The 23839-nt window shown below is 43.6% G+C and overlaps 1 protein-coding gene across 1 annotated transcript in view; it reads right to left on the bottom strand.

Annotated features, from left to right (window-relative positions):
* Window positions 1-23839, bottom strand: part of TGFBR2 (transforming growth factor, beta receptor II (70/80kDa)) — a gene marked incomplete at its 5' end in the record, with an annotated part of 72856 nt that overhangs the window by 29197 nt on the left and 19820 nt on the right. Inside the window, 2 exons of the mRNA XM_014549225.1 lie at window positions 7565-7755; window positions 12712-12880. Coding sequence (XP_014404711.1) covers window positions 7565-7755; window positions 12712-12880 — 360 coding nt within the window. The remainder of the gene's footprint in view (window positions 1-7564; window positions 7756-12711; window positions 12881-23839) is intronic.

Genomic DNA, 23839 nt, shown 5'->3' with positions numbered 1-23839 from the left:
AATCAGAAAGCAGAGATAGAGTTCTTAAGTTATTTCAGAATCTTCTCCAATAGGGAGATTAGCTGACTTTAGAAAATGCCCATGGATGACTCACACTTGATACCTGTCAGGTCACCAAAACATGTTCTGACTTCTCTACTGGCTTTCCACGGGAACCACAGCTTGCCACGTTTCCCTCCCACCTGACGGTCTCACCTCCTACAACTACACACACTGCCCACCACCCACCGCCCCACCCCATCTTTGCCAAGGCAGTAGCATCCAACCTTTCAGCCATGCGTTCAGGTTTAAAATGTGCCTCCCCTTCAGTGTATCATTTCAACAGTTCTAAGACCTCACATACCTATTCTCAATGAGGTCCTTGGCCTCTCCCGAAGTAACTGTTAACTGTGAAAAGTTCAGTAATAGCTTACATTAATGAATCTCACTCTTGCCCTAGCTGGTTTGGCTCAGCGGATAGAACCTTGGCCTGGGGACCTTTGGTCCCAGGTTCTATTCCGATCCAGGGCACTTACCTCAGTGGCAGGCTCCTCTCTGTCCCAGGCTCATGCAGGAGGCAACCAATCGATGTGTTTTTCTCCATTTGAAATTTCTCTCTTTCCCTCTCTCTTCCACTCTCTCAAAAAAATCAATAGAAAAATATCCTTGGGTGAGGATTAAAAAGAAAAAAAGAATCTTATTCTTCCTCAGGAGTGTGGTAATACAGGTGTTTTGTTTGCTTGTTTTCCCCTCCTTTAACCTAGAAGGCAAATTTCAGCTACTTCCTGTGGTGGCTGGCATTCTCTAATTGCCACCATCCCTTTTCAGGTTGTATGGGGACCATGCTGAAAAATACAAAAAGATTTGGCAGAACAAACTGTCTTGAGTCCAGTGTCTCCCAACATTGAACGAATATTAAAATATCTTGGGAAGTTTTTGTGGTTTTTTAAAATCCTGATACAAGGCCTCGGACCAATTAAGTCCAAAACTGCAGGGCTAAGACCCTTTAATGAGTAGCTTTTTTTTTTAAAATAAATAATCAATAAAAATATTTTATTGATTTTTTTACAGAGAGGAAGGGAGAGGGATGGAGAGTTAGAAACATCGATGTGAGAGAGACATCAATCAGCTGCCTCCTGCACACTCCCTACTAGGGATGTGCCCGCAACCAAGGCACATGCCCTTGACTGGAATCAAACCTGGGACCCTTGAGTCCACAGACCGATGCTCTATCCATTGAGCCAAACCGGTTAGGGCTTTAATGAGTAGCTTTTAAAGCTTATCAGGTGTTTCAAACCTGCGGCCAAGGTAGGGAACGACTCCAGCTGGACAGGAGACATGGTTATTTTAAATACCCTGGGACCGGACTATGGAAAGAATGGAAAGAACTTTAATGACTGAATGTAGGATCAGTTGTTCTTGACATCGGAACTAGCTATATCCTCAGGAGGTAACAGGAGGTGTATATTTTTCAAAAGTAGAAAAGCAAATATTGCTTCTTTAAAAGTTAATATTAGATTTTTTTAAAGGCATAATTATTGCTGGTAAAATTGAAATTTTACATAATTAGCAACATGCAGGAGTGATTTGCAAACCAGAAAAGGTTTTTTTTTCCAAAAGCAAGTCGGCCAGATGTCCAGCTGGTGGTAAACACGCCCTCTGAAGTTTAGTATGGGCGGAAATGAAAATCAGTTTCACGGTGGTTAGCTAGCTCCCTGGTGTTTTTCCACCGGTGGGGCACTACCATACGTGTAAAGTAGCAAAGAGTCTCCCTCGACCCTCTTCACCATCACCCATCCATGTGTTTTTTATAGAACACAAGGAGGTGGCTCGGGGAGAGATGAGGAACTGGACGTGTGGATGTATGGATGCACCACCACAGCCTCATAGCAATGCCAGCCTCATGGGTCCACCATTACATCCAACCAGTGGACGGGATGCGAGGTAAGAGTGTCCTTAGTGATTCCACTCTGCCTTGATTCATCATCAGAATGAGATTCCAGAGTAGAAATAATCATAACCAGCAGCCGCCTCTGGCCTTGGAGCATCTTGTTTACTTTGCTGCTTAGGAAAATAAAAATCTACAAAAGCCACTGGTTTGCCTGAAGTCACTACAAATACATCCCCTAAGCTTCACTGGACTGCGTCACAGTGGCCTCTGGCATGTACAACTTTCATTATTTTCTTGGCCAGACCCGGGCCGAATTCACGGATTCCGGGGAGGCTTTCTAAGGGCACTCATTCACAACCCAAGGATCCGCGGGCGTGAGTCATCCCACCAATGACTGATTTCTCTTCCCAGGAATGAGACTACTGACTTGAATCCATCATTTTCCTCCTCTGCTAACAACTTTGCACAACCATACTTCCACTCTTATTTTTTTTTCTTCTTCTGCATTTAGACCAGAAAGTAAATCTGGTTTGTTTCTCTCGAAACAAAAATGCACAGCTGGCGAGACAGCTATTTTGAGTAGCGGGTGCACGGCTCCACGGCAGCACACCCAGAACTCCCCGACCTGCCAAAACACCACTTATGCTTCTCGTTTCTTACACGCAAGAACCAGGAGCTACTCAAGGAGCCAGCTCCCTGATCCTGGAGCGAAACAAACACAAAATGAGATTTGAGAGAAAAGGGGCAGCACCTCCCTGCAAGCCTTCCCGGACTCCGAAACCGATACGAGTCAATCAAGTGCACCGGCCGTGTGATCAATACACAGAGTGGGCTTGCTGGAGGGCAGGAGGCAACGTTATTGAGGTCACAGTAGGTCCACGGGGAACCAGCTGGCTGAGATGTTCTGCTAGCAAGTTAAACACAGACAGGAAACCGCGCGTCTGATGCTGTAAAAAAATCATTTGTCTTCCTGCCAGAGTTAGGCTTGCAAACCAAAGAGTCTGTTTTCATTTAAAAGAAATTCTTACAACAATGAGAGAGGAAGGAATGAAACTCTGTGGCTACTAGAAGTCCTCGTCTCCCCTCCCTCGACTTCTCCAGTCAGAGAGTGTGCTAACTGAACGCCTGCACGCAGCCCGCGGGTCAGCGGTGAACACACCCTGGGTGACACCCTACATCTGATGGTCCGCTCCTCTATTCAACCCCATCCGTTGACCTTTGAGTCAGAGCGGTTTCCAGAGTCCTGGTTTCTACGTTACATAGATGTTATTGATATAGTTGCTGATAGTTCCATCTTTATTTTGTTTAATCTTTATTGCTAAAAGTATTACATAGGTTCTCTTTTTCCCCCCATTAACCTCTTCCAGGACGCTCCCATCCTCCTCCCCCATTTCCATCTTTTTTAAAAAAGAAAAATCACATGCAACCTATAGAGAAACTTAATAGTAAAGAAAGATAGAAGGAGCTGGGGTCAAGACAAATGGGAGATAAATGTAGGAACACAGACAAGCAGGGGTGATAACAGTATACAAATGTGTGCTCACAAACTTGCTAGGAGCATGACTTAAATTGGACTTTAAGCTTTTCTGGTAGTTTGTATCGAAGGGAGAAATATCAAAACAAAACAAAACAAAACACATGACCATCTACATCAGGGTTGGCCTGAAGCCTGGTTTTGTAAGTGAAGATTTCTTGGAACACAGCTGCGTCCAACTGTTTACATACTGTCTATGGCCGCCTCAACGACAGAGCTGAGTAGCTGCAGCAGGGACTCCATGGCCTGCAAAGCCAAAAATGTTTATTACCAGGTCCTCCATCTAAGAAGTTTGCTGGCTCCTGCTCTGCATGCTTCAAAGTGTCCTGAAGTTCCGATGCAAACAGGTCCTCATGTGGGAACCACCTTTCTGAGGCAGGGAGCTGAGAGCCATTTCTCCTGGCTTCTCAGGAAGACAGCAATGCAGTGCACTAAAGAGCTTCCTCAACCACATTCCTGACAGTGAGCACATCCCTGAGGTTCACAGGAATGTTGTTATGGTGGATGGCATCAAACAAAACCCCACTGAAGGCTTTCAGGAAGGAAGAGACTATGACATGAGGCTGCTATAAAGCTCCTCGTTCATTTGAATCCAGAAGAACAATAGTAACAGCCAAAATGTATTGACTATGAGCTCTGTGCCAGGTACTATTCTAAGTTCCTACATGAGTAAACTCATTTATCTTCACAAAAACCCTATTGAAATTGAGCACTATTTCTATCCGAATTTTTTCAGAGGGGAAGTCTAAGGTGAATTAGTTCACCCAAGGACAAACAGCTTAAAACTGGCTTAGCTGGGGAGATGGTTTTATTGAGGAGACCATGATCTTCTCACATGGTGAGAGCATCCTGCTGGCCATCATTTATAAACATCATTCCTCACAAACACATGAAGAGTGTAAGCCTGGGGATATACTGCTTTCCAAGGACTCGCTGAACGTGGGAGGGAGGAAAGAAGGGGGGAAGGAAGGAAAGAAGACCCTCATAGATTTGTTCATATATAACCCATTATAAATCCTACCTATGCCACCCACTGGCCATGTGATTCTGGACAAAGTGTTCAAGGTCTCTGAGCTTGGCTTTCTCACTCATGGGATGAGGATGCTACCAGTGCCTATGTCATGAGGTAGCTCTGAGATTCAATGAGGCCATGCCATGGAAAGGTCTGAGCACTGTTACACAGCAACAATACGTTCTCTCTGAATGTGAGCTATCACGCATCACAGCACTGAAAGTAAAGATCTACAATTAAAAAAAAACACCCTGTGGCTCAAGCTTTTTTCCCTGACTTAAGAAACCAGATGATGTAAGTAATTATCATCCATTGTGTTTGCAGGTCAGAAATCTGGCAATGAGACCAGAGTACTATCCTAATAAAAATACAGTGTAAGAGTCCTAGCTGGTTTGGCTCAGTGGATAGAGTGTTGGCCTGCAGACTGAAGGGTCCCAGGTTCGATTCCAGCCAAGGGCACATGCCTGGGGTTGCGGGCTCAATCCCCAGTAGGAGCGTGCAGGAGGCAACTGATCAATGATTCTCTCTCATCGTTGATGTTTCTATCTCTCTCTCCTTCTCCCTTCCTCCCTGAAATCAATAAAAATATATATTTTTAAAAATACAGTGTAAGATCCACCAGAGATTTCGTGTTCACCATCTTGTTTGACTTGAACTTGCAGAGTTTTTATTTTTTAGTATAAAAAAGAGGAAAAATGGATCCTAAAATGTTGCTGGTTTAGGCGGAGGGGTGGGGAGGGTTCACTGTGGAGAATAGAGATGCTTTTGAAAAAGGAAACACCCCTAGAACACTTTAGAAGACTAAATGCAAACAACACTGGAACGTGTTAGAAGACTCCGCAATCACCCAGACATCTGAGTCATCAGCTATACTGGATCTCTTGAGTTGTACAGTGAGAAATTGCCTTTAGGCTGATTAGCTCACATCATAAGGAAATAGTCTGATAATGAATAAGAGGGAAAATATGTGAATGTGGGCTTGTGATTATCACCTGAGTTGAAACACACTGAAAACTGAAGTCACTAATATCTGAAAAAGCTTATAGTACTATATGTATCCAACTTGCAGGTTACTTATCACATTTTGTCTTTTGGGGATAAAATAAACTCTTCCATTATGGCCAAGCCAGTATGCAAAAGGAGAAAAATACTTTCACAGATGAGAGTAAACATGTCTGGATATTCTGCCCTTAAATATTAATTCCTTTAGCTTAGCCTGGACTTTCTTTTAAAAGGTGAACTGTTAGAAGAGGTCAGTGGGCGGGGGGTTGGGGAGGAGAGGAAGGGACATATAATACTTTCAACAATAAATTTTTTTTAAGTGAACTACTTGGAGAACATTGACATGTTAAGCCAGGATATCAGGTGTTAACATGCCTTTGTGTGATTTAATCTAGTTATATCTTTCCTCCTAACTCAAAATGACATAAGGAAAGTGAGAAAAATGGTGTGTTTATAGAATGAGAAAGTAGGAGGGAGGAGTGATTTATAAGTATTACTTATAAAAATGTACATGCCTGCCTTCATGAACTGAGAAGCTGGCATAAATGGGAAGCTGGACAGGAAGAGAGGGGAACTAGCAGGAGGTCAAGGACACAGAGTGAAGGAAATGGGTCTACATCACTGGGACACACACAGGGGGTGTGCAGACGTAGCACTTGTGTTCCAAAAGGAATTTTTACTGAATCAGATCTATTTTGGCTTAATAACCTTTTCCCACTCTGAATTTGCATTCCTAAAACCAAGAGAATATCATTTTCACTATCAGACTGGCAAAATGAAAAGGCTTATAATTGTTGGATAAGGTAAATGAAAATCCATATGCTCAGGTATCTTTTTTAGAAGGAGAACAATTTAGTCATGGTTACTATATTTAAAATGTTCATAACTTTGATCCAGAAACTTGGCTTCTAGAAATCTATCTCGCAGAAATATTAATAGTACACATGTGCAAGATGAGCTTACAAAGGTATTCAGTATAGCATTAAGTGACTAACTGGAGACACCTAAATAATCCCAATGGAAATGATTCAGTCATAGAAGGTAATCCATATTATGGAATTAAAGGTGTGCAGTGTAGTGTATCTGTATGTGTTATCTTCTTTAGAAGGAGAAGTAAAAGTGGTTGGCTAAAAAAAAATGTTGCCCAATAATATTTATACTCTGATCAACTATTTGCCCTGAAAGATGGATGAGTGGACTGGACGGACAGAGGACAGATGCACTGATGGAGGAAGACAGGGAAGGGAGAAAGGCTGCAGGGATTATATGAATGAATGTCAGAGAATCATGTGTTTCCCACAAACTCTCAGTATTGAGTATCTGATGGGTTAGGAGTGAGGGGATGAGGTTATGTACTTTTAATTTTAAAATTTTGCATATTGTTGGGTACTTTTAATTTTAAAACTTTGCATATTGTTGGATTGTTTGAATTTTTGATAAGGAACATATACTGCTTTTATAATTAAAATCATTGAACAGGGGGTTGTTGTTTTTTTAATTGAGGGAATAGCATGTACCCTTCTTTCAAGCTGAGTGAATGCTGAACAATCTAATTGAGTCTTCTCCTGTCTCCATGGGTAAACCTTGGCTCATTATTTCTCTCTGCATTTCAGTTCTTTTCTCACATGGGACCAATAATAACTACCCTTTAGACAGACAAATCCTAGGAGTATGTACACTAAACCACTGGAGTTCATTCAAAGCAAGTCATCTCCGCTGTCAAACAGCCTCCTCCAATCTAGACCAGTAATTCTCAAATTTTAGCTGGATCAGAATCACTTGGAAGGTTTGTTAAAACACAGATTGCTGGGCCCAGGACCCAGGATTTCTGATTCAGTGGGTCTGGGGTAGGGCCCAAGAATATGCATTTCTAGCACATTCTCAGGTCATGCTGTACTTTGAGAACCACTGTTCTGGGGAAAGGAAACGATTGGTCCAAGACAACTAATAACGTGGGCCCTATGAGTCAGATTTGATAAGGACCAGACCCGACCCTGTTGCTCCATAAGCACCTCCTTCCACCATAGGCTCACTCTCCAGCACCAGCCAGAGGGGGAGGAACTGTCCTGTGAGACTGTACACCGGGGACCTGAGAAATCAGCCCAGAGGAAGTCAGGCTCCAGGCCATCAAGAGAAGGAAACTCACCCTCTGAAAAGATGATGTGGTCATTGCACTCATCCGTGTTACAGGAACACATGAAGAAAGTCTCGCCATCCACTTTCTTCTCTTTCATAATACACTTCGGAGAAGCGGCATCTTCAAGAACAAACCCATGGTAGACGAGCGCGGGGTCGTGGCAGACCGTCTCTAGTGTTATGTTCTCATCGTTTTTCCTCCTAGGGTGCAGAGGTTCATGGGTGGGGCGGGGATGGGGAGTAGAGAAAGAGAGAAGGGATGAATGAATGGGGTCTCTGGACAGAAAAGCAATCTGGAATGTATTTCCTTCATCAAGTTGTTTCTCAGAAGGGCAGCTGGTTCCTGTTTGGCAGCATTAACAGGTTGCCTATAGTCCCCTGTGGCTTTCTCTACTCCTTTCAGTTTTTCCTTTGCTTATTCTCCGAGCCCACTTATGATCATAAACATGAGCGCTTACATCAGGGGCTATCCTGTCAGAGGAGTTTGCACACTGTCTTAATTCAGTCGTTAAAGGGGAAGGCACAGGAAACAGAAGACTGCTGGCTCCCCAGGATGATTTCAAACCTTCCATCCTGAGTGTACTGCCAGGCTCACATGGCATCTCTAGGTTACTGGGCAGAACCAGGGTCTGACTAGCTAACTTGTTCTCAAAGGGCATGTCTGGGGAAGTAGTTGCAGTTCCTCTTTCCTTGTTTGCTGGGCATCGTGAGTGAGGGCATGTTCCATGTCAGCAGCTGGCTGTGCTGAGAAAACGGAAGATGCCTCCTAGATAAAGAACTGCAGTTTCCAGAATTACAGAAACACAGAAAGGAACAGAAGGGGGGAGGACTAAAACCCATGGGAAAGACCTGCAAGGTGTTCTTCACTTACAGTTCAGTGAAATATTTTACGCTGCCATAAATGAATTGTGTCTACATTTTTTATTCCTTTACATCACATATTGGGAGCCTCACTCAGCTACGGGCTCAGCAACTCTCTAACATTTTGCTTGGGTCCTATGAAGTGCTCAATTGGTTCTATGTGTACACTGTATCTAATAATGACATGATTAATACCCGCTATTATCATTGCAGAAGCCAAAATAAACCTCTGGCATCCTTGGAAAGTGCATTGCTTCTCTGCCTGCTCCCTCTGCTCCCCTCAAAAACCTGCCATCTTGGGTGACTGTGTTGGTCTGATATCCTTCCTTCCATCTTCCCCTTTTCAGATGCAAAATAGCTGTTGTCTTAAACAGCAGTCTCTAAATCTGGAGGGGAAATCAGGCCTTAAATGACATGATCGGTCCAGTCAGGTTTGCACATGTAATCTTCCCTGGGAAGGATCCTGAGTGCATGCAGATGAGTGCACCTGTGCCAGCATACTCTAGCACACACTCACCAATCAACCCTCCTCACCTTCCCGTCCCTAAAAATCTCAATGCTCACAGCAAGGAAAATCGGAGGCAGGCTGGAAGCATGAAGCAGTTAAGACAGTTCTCCCCTGAAAAGAAGTGGACCCATAGCCATAGGGAAACAGCAACTTGACTAATCCCCCGCTGGCTTAGGGCTTAATTCAAGGACACTGAAGAACAGTGTGTGAGGGAGGGGTAAGAGAGTAGGAATGAGGGTGAGGCTGGAACGGAGTCATGGTGGTGACATCCATGCAGCCCAGAGGCGACTCCGGCAGCAGCAGGCGTGCCACTTTGTGAAACACATCAATGGTCCTCGAACTAACACTCCAGCAGGAGCAACAGAAGCAAGGCCTTGCTACGCAGGTCCCCACTGTTAGAGGGGGAGCAACCATCCGAACCCTCCCTCCAGGGTGGTAGCAGGGAACTCGATGAAACTTGGCTTGGCACAGTCACACAACAAATTATGTCTATTGGCAAATCTACCCATCCTTAACGCCAAGGTTACTGGAAAGTCGTAGCAGAAATGGTGGCCTTGAAACTAGATCACCTCCTTCCCCCCAAAGCTGTGTCTGTGAGTGTGTGTGTTGCAAACACGCATGCATGTGTGTGTAGATGCACAGTGAGTCCGCTATGCTCCCAGGGAAAAGCATGGGGTCTCTTTGTTGTGAAGCTTCTAGAGGTCAAGGAATGGGATGAGGAAGGAGTTGTGAGTACAGTTCCTCAGCTATGACTGGGCATCTTCAGAACCTCTTGCCTCCCACCTCCTAGCTCCTAGGGAACTAAAATCACAGAGAGGAAACTCAAATACAGTACTTGAGTCGGTTTGGGTAAAGTCCTTAGCTGCTTTCTCCACTCAGGCCTGTAACACTGCTCTCTCTGACAGCAGAGTTCGCTTGGCAAACTATCTTGGGATGCAGATGGACATAGGAAGGGAAAACACAATGAAAAAAATATATAGATGTCTTTGTCCAGCAACATTTGCTCTGAGCAATTGAAGAGTTTGTCAACAGCCACTGGAAAGCAGAACCACCTTCAGAACCTCTTGCCTCCCACCTCCTAGCTCCTAGGGAACTAAAATCACAGAGAGGAAACTCAAATACAGTACTTGAGTCTGGGTAAAGTCCTTAGCTGCTTTCTCCACTCAGACCTGTAACACTGCTCTCTGACAGCAGAGTTCACTTGGCAAACTATCTTGGGATTCAGATGAACATAGGAAGGGAAAACACAATGAAAAAAAATATAGATGTCTTTGTCCAGCAACATTTGCTCTGAGCAATTGAAGAGTTTGTCAACAGCCACTGGAAAGCAGAACCACGGTCATAAAATTAATTTTGGAAAGAACTTGAACATTTTACATGGAATGGGTGCACAGTTGACATGAAATGAATGACTCAATGGATGAATGAAAAGAACACTAAAACCGATAAGGCCTTGGCATGCACGCCCTATCATGGTAGAGGCTTTCAGTTTCCATGTGTGACTGTTTCTAAAACAGGCCCCTTTCCTCGTTTGGGTTCCCTGGAAACAGGCAGTGAGGCCATGAGGTTTCTGTGCAGGAGGTTTTTGGACAGGCACCTGGAAGTGACCTGCACATGAAGGATTTGAACAGCAATGCAGGTTGCAAATAAAGGACTCAGCTGATCCCTCAGGAGCTGTAAAGCTGGGATGGCCCATCAGAGCTGTCCCACGTTGAGGCAAAGTGGCCAGGCATTGGACCCCTCCATCAATCAGTTCTAGGATGCTGGCTGCCCAGGAAGAGGGGCCAAACGTGAGGAAAAGCCCAACTCCAATGCAGCGGTTCTGCTCAGTGCAAGGGAGTCCCCAGGAGGGACTAGGGTGATCCCTTAGCAGCCAGAGCTCCAGAGGCCGATGAGGTGAGAGCCTCGGTGCTGAAGAGGGTGAGGGGGGTATAGCACAGCACCCACTGCATGTGCCTTTCTCCTCATCAGGAGCGTGTGCCTTTCCCAAGGCAGGTAAAACTAAGGCTCACCGTTCAGTACTGACTTCACAGCTGGGACATGGTGGAGACAGCAAGCTTCCTCTCCCCACACAGTCCCATTTTCTGAGACAAGTAAAGCCTCTATTCCAGTGGCTTGATTCACAATCAATCATTCAGACTTGTACTGTGAGTCAGGGAATAAGATCCTGATTTAAAAAGCCTTTTTTTTTTCATTATCAGAAGTCAGCTCACACTGCAGTGATACTTAGGCACAGATGATAAATGGAGAAGAGTAGTGGAGAAGGAAGCGTTGGGGTCATCAGGCGGGTGTCTCAGTCTTTCCTGCACTAGACTTGCCAGTCATCCAGCCCCTCCTGACCTTTGACTCTTCCAGAGGAGGAAGTCTGTTCTGCTGTTAGGAAACCGTGATTGTGAAAACGTTTAAGTATGTACTGAGCAAACTTCATAGACTCTCCTTCTGTCCTTCAGCATTTCAAAGAAAACGTTCACTCTATTTCCCACTTGAGCTATCTCAAGAGCTATCATGTCCTTCAGTATCTCTCAAGAGAACCCTCGTCCTTTCTTTCCTGGAACCATGTCTAATGGCCTCAGCCATTCTTCAGATGCCACACTTTCTAAACCTCCAATGCTGGTCCCTTTCTTCTCCACACAGTCTTTGTCAGAATTCTTTTTTCAAAAGCACTTCTCAGAACTGGACATGAATGAAGTTGGCAGCTACAGCAAACTGTCCTGGCAGGTCTGTGCTGTTAACATTCCTTTAGTGCTTAGGGAACAAGTTCATCCCCCCGTATGTACAGAAATTTGCAAGGTTTTTAGATCGCTCTATCATCAAGGCTAATGATACGTGGTTTGGAGAAAGTCCAAAAGACTCATTCCCAAAACGGGAGGGGGAGATATGTGGGTTTACATTCTCATTTGCAACTGGTCAGGAGACACATGGGTTACTTAAAAACATGAATTCAAATAAATTCAAAACGTGAGAATATGTCTGCAAAATGTTGTATTTCATTAATGAATATATACATTTTCATAAAATGGGAACTTACTTGATGATCTCTATTTTTCTTTTATCTCTTGCTCACACTCCCAATTATAACTACGAATTCACAGAATTAATCAGATAATTTATAAGCAGGTGTGTGTGTGTGTGTGTGTGTGTGTGTGTGTATGGTGGGGGGGGGGGAGAGAGAGAGAGAGAGAGAGAGAGAGGAGGAGGGAGAGAGACAGAGAGAGAGGGGAAAGAATCTGATCTAAGGGAAATATGTAGCTCTGATCCAAGAGAAAGAAGTAGTGTATAGCCCAGTGGTGGTGTGAGTGACATGGCCAATGTTTCTGACTAAGGAATGGGTTGTTTTCTGGTTCCGCAATACCTTCCCCTTTTTTGACAAGTGCTCCCCTCTTCCAACAGCCGACCTTTCATCTCCTCTTTTTCCATAAAATGAGACTGAGGCTGCCTCAGGAAAACAAAGCTCCTTCCTGGGGGGGGGGGGATGTCATTAAATGTTGAAGAGTGTCATTTTCTTCTCCTGCATAGAAGGAAGGGAAGGAAGGGTCTCCAGATTTATTGCAAATATTAAAAGTCATCTGATATACTGTCACACACATAGATAGACGTGTGTGTGTATTTGAAAATGTACGGAATAGCTCTGGAAACCACATTTAACAATTAAAAGAGAGATGGTCTAAGATAAAGAGAAATAGGTTGTGTCTATGCTTAGGGCATGAAGACACTGGGACTCTATGTACCACAAGCATGTGTTACTTATTAAAAAGGGGGGGAAAGATTTTTTTCAAAGGCAACCTTACCAGACGGCCACACACACTTCATTGGGCTTCTCACAGATGGATGTGATACTGCAGTTGCTCCTGCACGATTTCTGGTTGTCACAGGTGGAAGATCTCACGTCACAGAATTTACACAATTGTGAAAACTTGAGTGCACCATTGTTGTCGGTGATCATCACATCACTATTAACTGTGGAGGGAAAAGAAAGATACACTGAATGATTATCTAATGAATTCCTGATGATGTTATGCAATTTCAAATGAACCTGATGTCAGACAAATGAATATGAAGAAAGACAAAATAATGCTTTCACATCAGATGAGCATTCCCTGCACCTCTACAATCCGTTAACATAAGCCATTGCAGGGGGGAGGGGGGGATTTTGAGTTATTTCTTGCTTTTGTCCATGACTTCATAAGGCACTTTTTCTACACAAACCTTATCACCCCATCAAGAAACACAGATTAGATTGGCCTATTGCATTGTTCTGGGTGCTGGGAGCACAATGAAAAGCACCCATAGGGAAATTATAGTTTAGCTGGGTGGACAGTCAAGGAAACAGATGAGGGTAGGATAACCCAAAAATAGAGAGAAAGACAGAGGATGTGGAAGCCAGACAAGAGTCACCACCCAGATGGGCAGAGAGGTCACAAGGAAGCAGAGCCATGAAGTGTGAACGGGAGTTGGCTACTCCCAGGAGACATTGTAGGTGAGGCAGGACTTGACCATTTTGTTCCTGACCTGCACCCGAAAGAGTTGTGGGAACTTCTTGCAAGGACTGGCTCCGACTTGAGGAAAATCAGTTGATCAATCAACACAGACAGAATGCCTCCTAGAAACAATCCCAAAAACTACCAAGGCTTTGGATTCCTGCAGGCCAGTGAAAGTTGAGTTCACCTCAAGGGTCTGCTACCTCTCTGACTTCAGCCCTCGCCACCACCACCTCCATCACCCATCCTCTTCCTCCTTACCCATTAATTTTTAGGACACATGGGCTATTCCTGGAAGAAGACAAGTTCCTTCCTTCCTTGGGCCTTTTCTTACTAGTCCCTATGTCTGGCTTCTTGTCACCTTTCTGGTCTCTGGTTAAAGGAGAGCTCTTCATTTATAGCAGCCCGCAAGTAACAACGACCAGACTCCATTTTATCTTCTGCACAATCCAACTTGATCATTTACATGCTTATAATCTAGCCACCAAAAGGCAAGCTCTGTGAGACTGTATCTGCCATGGTTATATACTCTGCCAAGAAGAGGGCCTGTCGCATGGAAGAAGATATTAAAAAATACTTATTGAATAATGAGTGAAGAGATGAATACATAAAAAAATGAATGAAAGAAGTTTGCATTTGGTCCTTCATACCAAGTGGGAAAGAGTATAGAACTTCTTCCCCCATATTAGGAGGTGCATGATTATAAATGCAATATCCATTCACATCCACCAATCACATATTGAAGGCAGATTATTCTTTGCAACTCACATATTGCGTGCTGAGAGGCAATAATGTATAACACCCCACTTCCCCTTCATTTTCCTTGAAGAGATCTATTTCTATTGGCAGTGAAGGTAATTAAAGGCATGCATTTGGAGAGTCAGTCAACCAACCTGAACTTCAAGACACTAAGGAAGATCAAGTCCCTAGACCAGCGGTCCCCAACCGGTGGTCCGTGAGATCCGAAAGGTTGGTGACCGCTGACCTAGACCATGTGTGGCACTAACTATTCCTTGCCGGTTAAGAAGTTGGGAAGTGTGCTTCTCCTGGGGATCATGCTTGGGAAAACCTCCTCATCACCTCCTCTCCCTAAGAATGCCCCTGCCTAAACCCAGAGAAACAGTTTAAGCCCTCCCGACAAGTTCTTTCCTTCCTTGGGCCTTTTCTTACTAGTTCCTATGTCTGGCTTCTTGTCACCTTTCTGGTCTCTGGTTAAAGGAGAGCTCTTCATTTATAGCAGCCCGCAAGTAACAACGACCAGACTCCATTTTATCTTCTGCACAATCCAACTTGATCATTTACATGCTTATAATCTAGCCACCAAAAGGCAAGCTCTGTGAGACTGTATCTGCCATGGTTATATACTCTGCCAAGAAGAGGGCCTGTCGCATGGAAGAAGATATTAAAAAATACTTATTGAATACTGAGTGAAGAGATGAATACATAAAGAAATGAATATGAGAAGTTTGCATTTGGTCCTTCATACCAAGTAGGAAAGAGTATAGACCTTCTTCCCCCATATTAGGGGGTGCATGATTATAAATGCAATATCCATTCACATCCTCCAATCACATATTGAAGGCAGATTATTCTTTGCAACTCACATATTGCGTGCTGAGAGGCAATAATATATAACACCCTACTTCCCCATCATTTTCCTTGAAGAGATCTATTTCTATTGGCAGTGAAGGTAATTAAAGGCATGCATTTGGAGAGTCAAGTGAGAAAAGGCTATAAGGCATTTGGTCAACCAACCTGAACTTCAAGACACTAAGGAAGATCAAGTCCCTAGACCAGCGGTCCCCAACCGGTGGTTCGTGAGATCCGAAAGGTTGGTGACCGCTGACCTAGACCATGTGCGGCACTAACTACTCCTTGCCGGTTAAGAAGTTGGGAAGTGTGCTTCTCCCAGGGATCACGCTTAGGAAAAACTCCTCATCACCTCCTCTCGCTAAGAATGCCCCTGCCTAAACCCAGAGAAACAGTTTCCAAGCCCTCCCACAGTCCATGTCTGTGAAATCAGATTTCTGTCATCGACACTTTGCCACTCAACCCTCTTCGTCACTTGGACATAGCACCTGTTTCCTGGGTCTCTAAAAATATACACGTATATAAATTCAAGGTTTGCTTTCTTGTGGTAACATTAAATATAGAAGAAAAAATAAACCCATTCATCCCTCCCAGGCTTCAAGTTCATTTCAGGAAGTGTATTTTTAGGTAACAAACTATTTTGAAATTCTCTATGCTTAGCTAAAAATATAGGCCGAAGTGCTCTCTGAGCCTTGCGTTAAATTTGGAACTAAAGCAGCAATGAATATGTATTTTTTTTTCTGCAATGGTTAGATTTGGATCCATATGTGAACCAATCTGTTTAACCCTTTAGGTTTCCCTACAAGGCATGGGCAAAGCCAAAAAAGCTATGCCATGTTTGGTGTATTGGATTACTTTTTAATAGAGTATGTTTAAGATAAGCATCTATTTGCCGGCGAGGAAGCCTTATTGTTTTTAGCTATAAAATCAAGCCTCCCTGACTTGGACGTGCGTGCCCGCACGTGGTATTTTGTGGAAGAGCCACACTCAAGGGGCCAAAGAGCCGCATGTGACTCGCGAGCCACGGTTTGCCGACCACTGACCTAGGGAACATTCAAAAAAAATAATGCCCAGCTGGCATGAGTCTGTGGTTGAGTGTCGAGCCATGAACCAGGAGGTCACTGTTTAATTCCCAGTCAGGGCATATGCCCAGGTTGCAGGCTCGATCTCGAGGACAGGGCATGCAGGAGGCAGCCAATCAATGATTCTGTCTTTTCATTAATGTTTCTCTCTCTCTCTCTCTTCCTCTCCCTTCCTCTCTGAAATCAATAAAAACATATCTAAAAATAATAATAATGAAGTGGTCCCATTCCAGATGATTTCATTATTCTGGAGTGTCCCCGGGGCATCAGGAATTTTAGAAGCTGCCTAGATGATTCTCATGTGCAACCCAGGCTGAGACCCCTGACTCAAAATTACCTGAAAAGCATCATAACCAGCACACAACAAAGCAGAGAAAAGAAAAAACCCTTCCGCCCCCATTCAAACTCATATACAGCTTATGTGACAGTGAAGTGGGAGCCCCTCAATAAAGCTGGATGACACCTTGTGGAAAGCATGCACCCAAAGCTAGGAGATTAGCACTTTCACACCTCAGGGGGAAACGCATCCTTTTGGGGGCTGGCCAGTCCTTTCCTAACAGAAGATAGAAGCGTGAGAAAAGTGACAGGAGTCAGGAGTGATAAATAAAAACAGATGAGATGGTGCTGGAAGCTGCAGTGGCAGCCACAGATGTGGTGACAAGTATAAGGGGGTTGGATTTGATGCCTGCAAAACACAATCAACAGTGAAGAGACCAAAACAAAAGAAAAAAAAATCCATCAAAAAAAAAAAAAAGGAAAACAGAAAGAAGAATAAAGAAAGATCACCAAGTTGCACAGCCCGGGGGCACCAATCAGATTACATACAATCTGTGCAAACTGGGCCCCTGGGTGTGGGCAGGTGTGCAATCCATGTGCCTTAATGTGAGGCCCAGAAAGAGAAGACCCCTCCATTGAATTCTGGGTAAAAAGCAAGCAGCCAGCTCTACTCCAAACTTAGAGGCCAGGCAAAAGGGGGCAGGGGAAGGTGTACATTGGGAATTTATGCTAAGCTCCCACTGCTAGTTAAGACGAATAAATTAGCACGTACCACCTTGTAAGTATCCAGCAAGGAGGCCTCATTTTTTTCTTTTTGACAGTAAAAGCTACCCCTGCTAAGGAGAGCAGACTTTTTATCTCGATCCGCCTTTGTTTTCATTTGAAAGCCTTTTCCACCCCCTCCTCAGCCTGTCACTCACTATTAGTTGACTTAGGGAGGCTCCCCACCCTATAATTACAGCCAGTCAATACCCAGCCTTTGCTTTAAGCCAGTATTCTCCTTTGTGAATAACTGTGTTGCTGAGATAGAGTTAAGTGTAGAGAGCAAAGCTACTCTTAACCTTTGTTGGGGTCATCTCATTTTGATAAAAGCTTTATGAACTCACTCTGGGGCCAGGGGGCGGAGAGAGGTACATACAGACTTTTGCTCATCATTTCAGAGGATTGGCTCACAGAGTCCTTGAAGGTCCATAAGCCCCAGTTGAAGACTCCTAGAGTCCTCAAGAGTGACAGATAACGTGCTAAGCAGCACACTGCCCATCAGAATGGGGTGAAGGGCCTGTGGGCGCAGGGTGTGGTGAATTGCTTCTGTGCATTCCAACCCACGGGGGAAGAAGTTACTGTCATGACCTCACTTATCAAACAGCTTTATGTTTAATACATAATGTTCGTAAGGCCAAAGGAATGGGTTCCTTAGCCTTTTTCTAGGCCTCAACAATTTTAAGATTATATGCCAGTTATTTTTTGTAGAATGCCCCTCAATTTGGGTTTGTCTGGTGTTTCTTTATGATTAGATTCAGGTTATACATTTTTGGCAGGAATACTACATGATCCTGTGTCCTGCTAAGCATGGGTTATTTTTTTTTAAATTGAAAGGAAAATGCTATAAAAAAAATGGCTTGATAAAGGGATACAGCCCCTCTCCCCACCGGTCCTCACTCCCTTCATCCTCCAAGGACAGGAACCATGGCCATGTCTTAACCATCTTGACGTTCTTTGCAGCGTTCAGTATTCGTCTATTTTACATTTTATTTCATTCATTTTTTGCCAAACGTTTCTGGAGCACCTACCACCCCGTGCTCACTTTTTAATTTTCATTTCCTCTCCTTCATTGGCCACAGCTTTCAGAGCGCAGGCTCTGGGCCGAGCCTCTGTCTGGATTGTGCCCGGGCACAGGAGACAGCTGCATGTTTGCTGAATTGCATTGTGCTGCCCTGCCTCGGCCTAGCACAGTGGTCGGCAAACTCATTAGTCAACAGAGCCAAATATCAACAGTACAACGATTGAAATTTCTTTTGAGAGCCAAATTTTTTAAACTTAAACTATATAGGTAGGTACATTGTTATTAACTTAATTAGGGTACTCCTAAGGCTTAGGTAGAGCCACACTCAAGGGGCCAAAGAGCCGCCGCATGTGGCTCGTGAGCCACAGCTTGCCGACCACGGGACTGCCTTCCTCATTTTAGGGCACATTTTCCCCAAGCTCACTGCTGAGAGACAGAGTTTCCAGGTCTTGAGAATATGAATTAAGCAAATATTTAGCTGTGTCTATTTCTGAAACTATCCTGTTATCTCTGAAGGTCAGAGATGAGCAGCCTAATAAGGGTTAGATTTATTCCTGATAAATACTAGACATTTTGGATAGGAATCCTGAGTCCATATCTTTGGCATAGAGTCTACAATATGTAAAATCTCAAGATTCCAAAAATAATCCCACACACTTTGCCAGAAATGCTGTCGTGTATCCTTGAATTCATGCATCTACCTACTGCTGTTCTGTAGCATGTTTTGGGGGGCATTTAAGAAGTCACTTATTTCACAAGCACCTCTGGATGTCTTGCTTAGTGCTATATATTTCGTAGCATGATCACTAACATTGATGCAACTAAGTGCAGCATCTCCTAGAATAATCCATGGCAACTGGTGAATAGAACTCACTATGCCTGGGAGCCATGGATGTTAATTAGCACATGAATCCCTTGCGAACATGTTTAGCCCCCAGGAGTGCTGGATAGTCACTATCCAACAGTGTATACTGGCTGGTGCAATTGTGAAGCTGGCAACTCTGAAATGTATAAGGCAGGTCGGCAGGCTGGAAACTCAGGCAGGAATCCATGCAGCAGTTTTGAGGCAGAACTTCTTCTCCAAGAAACCTCAAACCTCAGTTTTGCTCACAGGCTTTCCAACCAATTGAATGAGGACCATTCCCATTATCTAGGGCAGTGATGGCGAACCTATGACACACGTGTCAGAGGTGACACGCGAACTCATTTTTTTGGTTGATTTTTCTTTGTTAAATGGCATTTAAATATATAAAATAAATATCAAAAATATACATCTTTGTTTTACTATGGTTGCAAATATCAAAAAATTTCTATATGTGACACGGCACCAGAGTTAAGTTAGGGTTTTTCAAAATGCTGACAGGCCGAGTTCAAAAGGTTCGCCATCATTGCTATGGTAAACTTTTCTTAAGGTCAACTGATTATAGTTGTTATTCACAATACAGAGTCCCTTCGCAGCAACACCTGGATGAGTGTTTGACTAAAGGACTGGGCACCAGAGCCTGGCCAAAACCTCAGACACTGACCAGCACAGGTAGGAATGGAGACTCTGTTCCTGGGTGACCTCCATGCCACTGGTTCACACTGAGTAGAAAGGCTGTGAAGAACCCGATTGTTGACTGGCCATTATTTCCCTTTCTCCATTCATGTTGGATCTAGCAAAATTAAACACAGTACGTCCTCACCTGACATCACCAATAGGTTCTTGGGCTTTAAGCAATGATATTTCATGAAACTAACCTGGCCACAGGCTAATTGATGTAAGCAAGAGTTAAGTTGCTGTGTCATCTCATCAACGTTATAATGAAACAACTTTGAATGAAACAACGTTATTCAAGGACCTGCTGTACTACTTCTCACCTTTTTTAAAGGCATGTCTCATCTTACAGTTCCTTCCATCTGCTTTTCTCTGAAGCCTGGCTTCTTAAACAGTCACCGGCCCAGCGGCTCCGATCGCCATATGGGCCCGGAATAGAAAGACTTGTTCTCTGAAACTTTTTAATCGCAGTTGGCTTTTTAGAGTCAGACACTGAGGCGACCATCTGGCAGACAGCCGCCGTGGTCTGTGACGCGGGCAACACCCCCTCTCCCCCACGCGTGGCCCTTGAGACCAGGTGGGACAAGTTTACTGGCCTGGCACTCATGTCCTCCTGCCCAGAACAAAGAAGCAAGTCACACAACCTCAGAGGTGTCCCTTCGTGAGTCCTCATGAAAGAAAGACATCCCCAAGCTAATCAAATAGTTTGGCCAATTACTAGAAACAAACAAAAAACACCTTGTGATCAAGTCAAAGATATTTTAGAAATCGTTCCCTTCTCTGAATATCTGTTGCACCATTGGAACTTCTAACACAATGAGATGCCTTCTTTTTCATTTTCAAATTGTATTGGAACCCTCATCCCCTAAGTAATTTTAAGTATCTTGAGAGCAGGAGAGGTAAAGCTTTCCTTTAGCGACGGTCCCACATGGTCCCAGGGCCAGTCTGGAGAAACCATCACTTAGTTAACAGGGAGACCACCAGTATCTTGAGAGCAGGAGAGGTAAAGCTTTCCTTTAGTGACGGTCCCACATGGTCCCAGGGCCAGTCCTGGAGAAACCATCACTTAGTTAACAGGGAGACCACCGTGTGGGCAGTAAAGAAACGAAGACAAGTGGCCTGAGGGCATCGATTCTCCTTTTTACACAAATGTTTTCATAGTAATAATACTTTTTTAAAACTTTGCAGAATGACCTAATCCATACTCTAAAATCTCTTTGAACTGGTAGGGAAATCGTTCGTATTAGTCAGAAAGAAAAGATATATATTTTTCTAGTAAGAAAAGATTTGCCACATTGAAATTGCCTATCACATGGTCAACAATTAAGGATTTATCAAGTGTCTCTGATGTTCACATGGTAAGAGATTTAAAGCAAACATCAGGTTGGCTCCTGCCCTACTGTAGCTGACATTCTAGATTGAGAGGCAAGATTACCAAAGCAATGTACTTGCCTTTACATGCAAACATGAGGTCAGAAAAGGAGAGAGGGCCCATACAGAAATACCCAGCTTCACAGAGGAGTCCATCCTTGAAAAATGGTGGTCTTGAGAGGCAGAAGAAGGTCAGAAAGACACTCTGGGTTGAGAACATAGCTCAGACCAAGCGGTTGAGCAGAATGGGCGATCCAGACAATCTAGACATCATATCTCTGAAAACACAGAATTATTCAACAAGCTTGCATGTTTCATTTCACAGATGGAAAGGCTGAGAGGCACACGGAGGTTCTAGGTATGTATACAGTTCATACGATTGGGTTGGCCGGAACTACATTTACAACAGGCAAGAAAAATTGAAGAGGTGCAAAATCCCAGACTTTGTCCACCTAATCTCATAACAGAAAAATACTCTGTTCTAAAAATGAACTGAATAAACTCAATGCCTCATTTAAAAAAGGAAAAGTCAACAACTAGCAAATAAATCTGTGAATCTGAAGAGTTGTAGAACTCCTTAATAAAATTCCAGACTACCTTGACTATTATATAGTTATGTAGGTAATTATGAATGAACTAGAGGCCCAGTGCACAAAATTTGTGCACTGGTAGGATCCCTAGTGGCTGCTGGCTGCTGGCCAGTACACCCTCCCTTCCCCCAGTTGCCTGCAGCCACCATCGCCACTGCTGGCCAGGGCCTCCCTCCCTTCCCCCGGCCGGCCCCGCTCCTGGTCGAACTCCCAGACAACTCCTGGTAGAGGGGACAATTTGCATACTACACTTTTATTATATAGGATTGGAGAGGGGTGTGTGTGTGTACGCAACTTCTTGCCCTGTTTGACTTGTTCCACTGAGGGGATTTAGCTTTGAGGATTTGGGTTTCAGAAGCTTTTCTGTCTCATGAGTTTAATATTTCACTCTGGATTGCTTTAAGAAGACTGCGTAAACATAAATCTGTATTCACCAAACAAGGAAATTAAGGAATTACAGGATGCACCAAAGGGATTACCCAAAAGAGTACTTTAAATTAAAAAATTTGACTGTGCCTTTAGGATTTTAAATTTTTGATTGACAAGGACATTTTAAAGAAAACAAACATATACAGACTAAAACAAACCGTAACTGAATGGAAACATAATTGCCGTTTTCTAGTGACAAACATAAACCAACAGAGCTGGAGCTTCCATTGCATCCTTCCCTGTTGAACACTCCCCAGTACCTCTAATAACTCCCAAATATGCACACTGTTTTCTTGCCTCTCCCTGAACTTCATAGATCACTGAGGAATGAAGTGTAGCTTGAGTTCTAACCCTTGCTGAATTTGCCCTTTCTTTTTTTTAATATGTCTCAGAATCAGGGCACATATTTAGGAGACAAAACCCAAACATTTAAAATGACTCTTGCAGATGGAAAAAATCTACATTGCTGCCAAAGGCAGTATTTTAGAATACCAGTACTTTACCATATTCCAAAAGCTGAAAAACTTTTAGGCCTCTGGATCACCTTCCTTCATCTTTAATAGGGATCATGTGGATAAAACACACTCCTAAAAGCTGGGCATGGGTGAGCAGTTTGCAGCAAATACCGCCATCCACACTTGGCAATTTTAGTTCAGCATTGATAAAGCTGATTTTAACAGTGTATTTATCTGGCCAATCCTAACTGTAGGTACTTGAGCCCCAAACCAGGAGCATGCAGGGGCTGGGGCTGAGGACAAGAGGAATCCAGTTGATGAAATTCATTTTATTCTTCTGCTTGGAAGTGCTGGTACTTTACATAAAGCAATAGCAACTGAGAAAACATGCTCCCTCTTCTCCCTGGGTTGATAAAACTTGGACTAAGTGCTGAGCAATAAGGAAAATCATCCAGATTATTGAAAATAAAAGACGATTAACTCTCTTGGTGATAGTCAAAACAACATGGGTAAACAGCACAGTCTGAGAGAGGCAAGATAATGAGCACACGATTTATGGAGTTTTATAACATTATAATTCAGCTAAAATAATTTGTTGCTTAGCAGAAAAATTGGCCAACCTAAACAAATATACATTATCTGTCTACTCTGTGAGTGCCCTCATATTAACCCCAGAGGAGAGGTTGGACAGTATAAGACACGGTACTTTTCTCAAGGGGCTTACATTCTTGCAGGGAATGAAAAAACATGCACAAAAATGGTTTTTATCAAACGAGCTGAAAATGTAAAAGGTCTACATGAAGATGTGCTTTTAAAAATTCTGTTATTAATTTAAGAGTGAAACCATCCTTAATCTCAAAGTACTGAGGCAACTTCATGCAAAAATGAGTAACAGAATCTGGTAAGAAAGAACTTTTTCATAGATAGCAGCTCTTAGAGAATCTGAAAAACAGGCACCTGAGATGACCCGTGTGCTTCAACTGAGCAAGGAATTTGGTCTGAATATCAATTTCCTGTGAGGCCAGGCTTTTCATTTATAAATGTTGTGGAAGCTTTTACTCCCCCTCCTTCCAAACATGCCCAGTGCCTGAAAGGTTTTTCAATTACAGTTTTACTAAGTATGTGAAAATATCAGTCAAAGCAGACGATTCCCATATTCAAGCTCTGGAAAAAGGCTGGAAATATTACTGCATTGGGGGGAGGGATTCTTTTTAAAGGGTGAGATCCAAGACCCGTGGTTTCTGACAACCAAATAACTGGGAAGTAGACCAGGCAGGCCTAGAGATGCTGAAACAGAGATTGTTGGGGAAGGGGGGGGGGAAAGG

Source organism: Myotis brandtii, unplaced genomic scaffold (genome assembly GCF_000412655.1).
Source record: "Myotis brandtii unplaced genomic scaffold, ASM41265v1 scaffold54, whole genome shotgun sequence".
NCBI lineage: Eukaryota > Metazoa > Chordata > Mammalia > Chiroptera > Vespertilionidae > Myotis > Myotis brandtii.
Note: the sequence above shows the minus strand (reverse complement) of the source record. Positions and strands in the feature narration are given on the sequence as shown.